At 34.7% G+C, this 8,872-nt stretch overlaps 1 protein-coding gene and 1 long non-coding RNA gene across 2 annotated transcripts in view; both read left to right on the forward strand.

The window, feature by feature from the left end:
- The first annotated feature begins 2,120 nt into the window (after positions 1 to 2,120).
- spata7 (spermatogenesis associated 7) overlaps positions 2,121 to 8,872 on the forward strand; it is a 9,780-nt gene continuing 3,028 nt past the window's right edge. The window contains exons 1-10 of the mRNA XM_079852560.1: positions 2,121 to 2,366; positions 2,700 to 2,792; positions 2,963 to 3,010; positions 5,396 to 5,511; positions 5,596 to 6,047; positions 6,135 to 6,180; positions 7,335 to 7,435; positions 7,675 to 7,725; positions 7,961 to 8,038; positions 8,129 to 8,186. Of these exons, the coding sequence (XP_079708686.1) occupies positions 2,324 to 2,366; positions 2,700 to 2,792; positions 2,963 to 3,010; positions 5,396 to 5,511; positions 5,596 to 6,047; positions 6,135 to 6,180; positions 7,335 to 7,435; positions 7,675 to 7,725; positions 7,961 to 8,038; positions 8,129 to 8,186 (1,086 nt within the window). The 5' untranslated portion in view covers positions 2,121 to 2,323. The remainder of the gene's footprint in view (positions 2,367 to 2,699; positions 2,793 to 2,962; positions 3,011 to 5,395; positions 5,512 to 5,595; positions 6,048 to 6,134; positions 6,181 to 7,334; positions 7,436 to 7,674; positions 7,726 to 7,960; positions 8,039 to 8,128; positions 8,187 to 8,872) is intronic.
- Positions 3,692 to 3,989, forward strand: LOC307147690. Its single transcript, XR_013819349.1, has 2 exons — positions 3,692 to 3,848; positions 3,881 to 3,989. It is a non-coding gene; the product is annotated as an uncharacterized lncRNA (long non-coding RNA).

The following is an 8,872-nucleotide window of genomic DNA, read 5'->3' on the forward strand; positions in this document are numbered from 1 at the left end:
CAATTAATAAAACATTATTATAAATTAAAATGAAACAATATATTTTACATTTGTTATTAAATCTAATGCATTTTAATACCAAATATAGGCCCAGTATTGTCTAATAATATTGATTAATTATTGTACAGTTATGCTTGTGAAATCATATTTCCAGGACGGAGGTTCATCATTGTTGCTGTGTAAGGTCTGGTCTGTTCGCATTGAGCAGGAAGCACCCGGAGATTCCTCATGAAATATGGATGAAACTGTCCTGCACCTCCTTAAGACTCAGCATCTATTAGTAATGATGTGGCATGAGATCATAAACACATGTGCATATTTCTATATGAAATATTCAGCATCAGGTGAACACGTTCAAGCTGTTTATTCTGATTTACCTTTACAGATTTATTTATTACTGGAAAATGTGGGAAAACAAATATTGATTGAAGTGTTTAAAATAGTCACTATAGTCTAAATATCTCAAGTTGCGGTGAAATAGTTTATATTAAATAGGTTAATTTACATATTACGCAATATTACTCCAACAGATGTCACATTTAAACTTCACCTCATTCCTCTTTTGTAGTCAGCAGAAAGTGCAAGTGTGGGACAGATTTGGACAGTATGAATACAAAATGACAATATGAAGCCTTGAAATGTAACTTTATTTTTTTCAGGAAAATCAATGCAATATTTTTTGTTCAATAATATATTTTTTCATTATTATTTAGAATTTTGAGGGGATTTTATGTAACTATGGAATATTTCTACAATTTTTATGAGCTATTTTCCCATTAAAATTATTATTTTTTAATTATTATTTTTCAATAAATTCAATATTTCAGATTAAAACAGAGTGAAGGCCTTTTAAATCCATCTTTTGAAGTGAGAATAGTGCCATCTAATGCGTTAAAATAAAACCTTGTGTAATGTCATGATGTAACCACCTGTATAAATATATAGAGAAACTTTTGGATTCCCTAGTTGTTTTTTGGACATAATTTCTTACTTTTATTAGGTTTTGCATTTAGATAGATATATATTTATACATTCTAAAAGACTACTTTTTGTCAAGGTTTATATACTTTTTTGTTAGACAAGTATCAGGTTTTACATTATGATTACAATCAAACATTAACATTTTGTTAGAAAGGGAACATATGGAAAGAATTTTTTGTTAGGCTACTCAGTATTTGATTGATAATTAAACAATCTGACAAAATAAGGAATGGATAGCAATAATTCAAAATACACATTTTGCAATTAGTTGGCATTTTATTCTTGGCAGTTTATCCTAAGTTGCTCTTTTGCAGTCTTACCAGTTTTTTTTTCGACCCATTGATATCCAAATCTACGGTGGCCCAGTAGTGCACAACACAACGGAAATAAACCGCAACACATATAGTGAGCCTAATGGTGCACAGCTTATTAAGCAATCATGATTTATTTATTTATTTAACATGCATACAAATCGGGTTATTTTGGGAACTTTTTTGCCTCATGTACACAAGTCATTTTGACATTTGCAACAGTTAATTTTTTCTACAAAAAGTTTCATTTTAGGCTTGCAATGCTTTTGGCCGTATTTGTGCGAAAAAAACGAGCCAAAAGTCCTGCGCGGAAAAATGGTCAGAGCAATACAGATCTTATTTATTTTGCGTAAGCATGAAGCTGCAGTTTCACAATACATGTTTTTCTTACACTTGAAAGCTGATTTACACCTTTACAAATCTTCTCTTGCACACGCAAATTTAATTTACGCTTGCAATCTTATGTACACTTTCACCAATCTTACCCTGCGCATGCGATTCTTTATGGCATCATATTACCTTCATATATGAGTTTCTTTCTTCTGCTGAACACAAAAGAAGATATTTGAAAGAATGTCAGTAACCAACTTTGATCATGGACCCCATTGACTTCCATATTATGGAGGGGAAAAAATACTTTGTAAGTCAAGGGGTCCATCAACTGTTCGGTTGCCGACATATTCTTCAAAATATATTTTTTTGTGTTCAGCAGAAAAAAAAAGAATTTAATTCAGATTTGGAACAACTTGAGGGCGAGTGAATGATGACAGAATTTCCTTTTTTGGTTGAACTGTCCCTTTAAGAGATTTATTCGTGGCGTCAGGCGCGCGCATAGCAACCAACATGGCGACGGTGAAGCTTCACTGTAGCGAGGACAGATTAGCTGGCAGTTAGCAGCTAGCAAAACAGCTGTGAAAGATGATAACTGTGAAAATAAGTGTATGGAGTATTTATGATATGTCTGTATTACCTCATGCGTTCATATGAACGTTTAACGTGATGATTTCCGGTGAAACACGACTATTTTGAGTATGAGACTCCAGCCGGAGTTTTTCATCATGGACACTAAACCAGGTAACGTTAACGGTAAATGATAATTAGCCTAGTAAAATATAATTATCTGGCCAAACACAGACGCTTATAAACTAGCATGTCGTTTTAAGAGAAATACACTAAAGAAGCACTATACAAAACGTTACCGTGGTTTTTACAGTAATGCCATGTATTTGGACATGATATTGCGTTAATATTATAGTGTTTTGGGTGTACCATGGTAAAATCAAAGTAGCATGCCAGTGCCATCTAAGACCATTTGATTTGTTGTTTTCTGATTGTGATTGTACTAGTAAACAATCTAATGTTAGGGGTATAATGTATAAAGTAATAGCTGAAATGTTCCTCTTTTAGGGTTCTGTTTTGGTTCATCTGGTAAACTGATGGATCAGTACATGATTAAAGACCACATGGTTTCACATTACAGAAAGCTGTATTCAGCCAAAGGTAAGTTTCTAATTCAAATGCATGCAAGGATGTCAAGTTTATAGTTTTTACATATTAATCATAAAGGCAATGGCTAGTGGAAAATGTTTCATTTTTGGGAGTTTTCCTTTATGTTTTATTCCTGTCTTCTTTTATATGCTTTATATACCACTTTCTTTGTTTTCTTTCAGCTGCTGTGGACTGTTCAGTGCCTAAAAGCTTGCATAGCAATGTCAAATGTAAGAGAAAGTCCCATATTACCAATCTACTTTTAAATAATAAAGTAAATACATTATATATATATATATATATATATATATATATATATATATATATATATATATATATATACATATACACACACACACACACACATCTATATCTATATATATATATATATATATATATATATATATATATATATATATATATATATATATATATTATTGCTATCAAATCGATTAAAAAACATGTACAACATGTAAACCAGAACATAAAAGTTATTTTTTTTTTTGTATAAAATTGTATTTATATATAATATATATATATAAATAAAATTTTATACCAAAAAAAAAAAAAAAAATTATGTGTGTGTGCGTGCATCTGTGTATATACACACACACTCACACACATACTAAATATAAATAAAATGTTATAAAAAAACTAACTTTTATGTTCTGGTTTACATGTTGTACATGTTTTTTAATCGATTTGACAGAAATAAATATGTGTGTGTGCATATACAGAAAAACACACACACACACACACACACACACACACACACACACACATATATTAGGGTTGTCAAATCGATTAATCGCATCTAACATGAAAGTTTGTGTTTATATAATATGTGTGTAGATATATATATATATATATATATATATATATATATATATATATATATATATATATCAGTGTTTCCTTTAGGATTTTTTTTAGCAGTGGGGGCAGGTCTGTCCGAACAACCGCGCGATTATCCGCGGGATTCTCCGACATGCACTTTAACAATCACTGCTGATAGACGGCTTTCGTACAGCCCGGGCTTTATGGTAACTTGTTTTATTAGGAGCACTTGTGCTCCTAATTAAAAAAATTTAGGAGCACAGTCCAAATTTTTTTTTTTCCTTTAACGACACAATATTACTGTGCCACATTGTGTGACAAAAGTTTACCTTATGAACATTAAATATTTTCAGTTTTAGAAAAACAATTACACTGGCTGTCATAAATAAATTGCATAAAAAAAAAAAAAAAAAAAACTAAATTCATACATTTCGTGCCTCACTAGCGATTCTTGCTTGAAGTGTGAATGTCCGCACACAAACATTGTTGGCCCTGCAGGGTTTTACCTGGGTCAAAAATGGTCTTCGGTGGCCAACACTTAAAAAAAAAAAAAAAAAGCTGTGATTTTACCTATGGATTTCATAGCTTTGTAAGATAGAATCCTTCTTTAATAGATTATTTTGGTATATAATCATATCAATATAAAAAAGCAGGGAGAAAAAGTAGCATTAAAAAGTTTATTTTAACTAATAGTCTTATTTTCTACCATCTACAATTGAATAGGCTACCATTCAGTTGTAAATGCTGTAGTTTATTAAGGCTAAATCTAGCTAACCATATAGGCTGTACTAAAGGGGGTAAGCACACCTTACGTTCTTATTTGTTCTGTAAATTATTTTTTTTAAACACTTTACAATATGGTTTGATTTAACATTAGTTTATTACTAACATGAACCATGAGCAATACATGTTACTGAACGTATTCATCTTTATTAATCTTAATAAAAATACAGCTGTTTATTGTTTGTTCATGTTAGTTCACAGTGCATTAACTAAATGTTAACAAATACAACTTTTGATTTCAATAATGTAGGCTATTAAATGTTGAAATGAACATTAGCAAAAATTAATACATTCTGTAGAAGTGCAGTTTATTAAAAGTTAATGTTAACTAATGTAGTTATAACTAGAGTTTAATAAATGGAACCTTATTGTAAAGTGTTACCGATCTGTTATACACCGATTCAGACGTCTCGTGAGTTCAGTGTTGGAAAGATCAGTCGTTTAACCATTCATTAAAACGTGGAACCTTGCTTCGCAAAGAGAGTGCTCGCGCACACGCGACCAGAGGGCGCGCGCTCTCGCTCTCTCGTTCTTTTAAACATGCGCCCAGCTGTCACAAGCGCAGCAGTTTATCTACATTACACACCGGTCAAATAAGACTTTGGCGGGACGAAAAAAACGCTTTGGCGGCTGCCAAAAAAAAAAATCTTCGATCGGGTCAGTCGCACAAGTGCGCCTAAATATCTTTTCATGATCGCACACAGACATATTTAGGCGCAAATGCGAGTGAAATGGTCGCACTGTAGAGCCCTAACGTTACCGTGGCGGCAAAAATTTTGCCGTGGCGGGCCGCCATTAACTAATCAACATAGAGGAAACACTGTATATATATATATATGTATGTGTGTGTGTATAGGTAATATAATGTTTTAAATAAAATATTTAATGTAATATATTAAATAAAGTATATTAAACATTTTGTTTAACCAGATATAAATTACTATACTAGTAAATTTTTCTTTATCATTTTTTTCAATGATTTTTTACCTTTGTAGATGTTGATCAGAAGCGGCGTGAGCAGTTAAGGAAAGACACTCGAAGTCAGTCGAGAAGATCTGATTCCCAGAGGAGCACTAGGATAAACTCAAGAACCTCCTGCTCTTCTAAGAACGTAAGTTTAACGTCTTGTGCTTCATTATATCACATTGCTTGGCAGAAACTGCGTTCACAACTGTAGTTTCCTCTTTGTTTCCAGAGCAGACCGTCCGTTCAGGGTGGCGATAGTGCCTATCATTACCTGGACCAATCGCTGATGTCATCGCCCAGGATCAGCACCTCGTTTCATTCCAAACAAATTGTATATCCATCCCAAACATCTGGAACCCCTGCGAACCACTTCCGATCTGCCTCCGAGTTGAGTTCCCGAAGCCCAAACCCTGAGTGGCGGGACGCAGGCCCGTCCTGTGCCACGTCTGCCAGTCAGAGAGGGTTTAAAAGCTTTCAGGATCCCACACAGAAGACCTACAGCGGTGACGTCCTGCTGAAACACTCTCATCGCTTCACTCCGGAGAAGCCCTTCACTCCGAGAACGCTGAAATCACACCACCAGTCCACACTGGTACAGTATCGATACTACACTCCTCCACGGAGGAAAGTGGAAGAGGAGAAACCGGCCTCTAGTATTGGACAGGAGACGCGGCACCGGAGGTGTGATCACTGAGACTGAAAGAGCTGTTATGTGAGATTTAAAATGCCCATCTGATGGTGTAACGGTGTTTGTTCTGTTGTCTGCAGCACACGGTCCAAACGAGGCTTTTCTCCACAGCTCCAGTCGCTCCAGGCAAGTCTGAAGGAAACTTGTGGGACGTTTGGCAAAACATCAGAATTTACTTTCTGATTGACATTTATTGCTCATTTTGTACACAACTATCAACTATATACATCCATCCATCATCCATCCATCCATCTCACACACCTTTTCATCCATCCATCCATCATCCATCCATCCATCCTTCCATCCATCCATTCATCCATCTCACACACCTTTTCATCCATTCATCCATCCATCTCACACACCTTTTCATCCATTCATCCATCCATCTCACACACCTTTTCATCCATTCATCCATCCATCTCACACACCTTTTCATCCATTCATCCATCTCACACACCTTTTCATCCATTCATCCATCCATCTCACACACCTTTTCATCCATCCATCCATCCATCCATCCATCTCACACACCTTTTCATCCATCCATCATCCATCCATCTCACACACCTTTTCATCCATCCATCCACCCATCCATATCCATCCATCTCACACACCTTTTCATCCATCATCCATCCATCCATCTCACACACCTTTTCATCCATCCATCCACCCATCCATATCCATCCATCTCACACACCTTTTCATCCATCCATCATCCATCCATCTCACACATCTTTTCATCCATCCATCCATCCACCCATCCATATCCATCCATCTCACACACCTTTTCATCCATCCATCCATCCATCCATTCATCCATCCACCCATCCATATCCATCCATCTCACACACCTTTTCATCCATCCATCCATCCATCCATCCATCCACTCATCCATCTCACACACCTTTTCATCCATTCATCCATCCATATCACACACCTTTTCATCCATCCATCATCCATCCATCTCACACCGCTTTTCATCCATCCATCCATCCATCCATCCATCCATCCATCTCACACACCTTTTCATCCATCCATCTCACACCGCTTTTCATCCATCCATCCATCCGTCTCTTTTATTTAAGTTGACATGGATAGTGATTGAAAAGCATCATCACAAATGTTCCCCCTTCAGTTTGTGTTTAAAAGCATCCCAGAATGCACCTGATGAAGTTTTTTGATGAATGTCCGGAGTGAGCTTAAATCTAAACAAAGAAAAGCTCAAATATAAACACATTGGCGTCTTGTTAAATATTTTGCTTATTTTTGTCCTTTTGCAGACATTTGCTCTTGATCACGAGTGGTCGGATGAAGAATCATTTAGACATCATGGCAAGACGAACAGGTTTAAGGACAGTGATTTTCTTCTCTCATCTTCCAGGTATAAGATTCTGTATGTAACACAAATCCCACATGTTTTTATAATATTTACATATATATATATATATATATATATATATATATATATATATGCAGTCGGCACACTTTTGCTACCAAAAAATGTAATGAGCTCACCAAAACAGTATGAGACAGATGAAGTTAGTTATATATTTGCTGGCTTTTCGTTTGCATTTTTACACAATGATACATAAGAGAAAAGTCTATTTTCTTTTGTTTCAGGGTTTCACCAGAAGGCATGAGATCCCCCATAATGAGAAAAGTTTCAGCAGAGTGAGTGTCATGTATTAGACCACTGAAATACATGAAATATTTCACTAATGTGGCATTTAAACAGCTAATATCCCACTTATTATTGTTAAAGGGGACCTATAATACTCTTTGACAAAGTCTTGATTTTGTTTTTCGATATAATACAAGAATACAATTATAACAATCAATTGTATTGTCAGTTTATTCATGTTCCTGTGTCACTCCGTGGACTTTCTGAACTTGTTCTTTTCGGCAGGGAGGAAGAATTGATGTACCTGGAGTTCATTACAGACGTGACGAATGAGATCCTAACTCAAGGCCTTTACTCTGACAGGTGTGTGAGATCGTTTTAATGTGTGGAGGCTAATTGCAAGGCATTTTTGTGTCACTTTTTGGTTCTTATCAGTCTAGCGCTCCTTTATAGGGTACTGAAGAGACTGTTTGAACGGCACATTGATATGAACAGACATCGATTAGATGAGGTGAGTATTATGAATTTTACATTTATTTTACCTTTAGTCTGATGCTTTTATATAAAGTGATTTAAAATGAGGAAAAGCACAAACAATTTCCTCATTATTGGTTTTACTGATATTTTAAATATATGTATTAATATTTTTATAGTATGTAATGCAATGTAATGTAGTAATGCAAGCATGCATTAAATTGATCAAAATTTACAGTTTATAATGTAGCAAAAGATTAGTCACAGTTACAAAAAAAAGCAGCATGATAATAATGATAAATGTTTCTTGAGCAGCAAATCATCATTTTAGAATGATTTCTGAAGGATCATGTGACACTGAAGACTGGAGTAATGATGCTGAAAATCAGCTTTGCATCACAGAAATAAATAATATTTTAAAGAATATTAAAATAGAAAACCAGTATTTTAAATTGTAATAATTTTTAACAATATTACTGTTTTTTATTTTATTGTTTCTGATCAAATAAATGTAGCCATGGTGAGCAGAAGAAAACTGAACAGCAGTGTATATTTATTTCTTTATATTTAAATCATAAACATTTCATATGACACTCAATACCAAGCAGTTTTTTTAACCAATCACCCGAGTTGTCGGTGTCACATGACCAGCCACTGAATTGTGTGAGAGTCAATCACTGTTTGCGGATATGGAAGAAATGCATGAGAAGTGCCTTAAACTGA

Source organism: Squalius cephalus (assembly GCF_949319135.1).
Source record: "Squalius cephalus genome assembly, chromosome: 20".
Lineage (NCBI taxonomy): Eukaryota > Metazoa > Chordata > Actinopteri > Cypriniformes > Leuciscidae > Squalius > Squalius cephalus.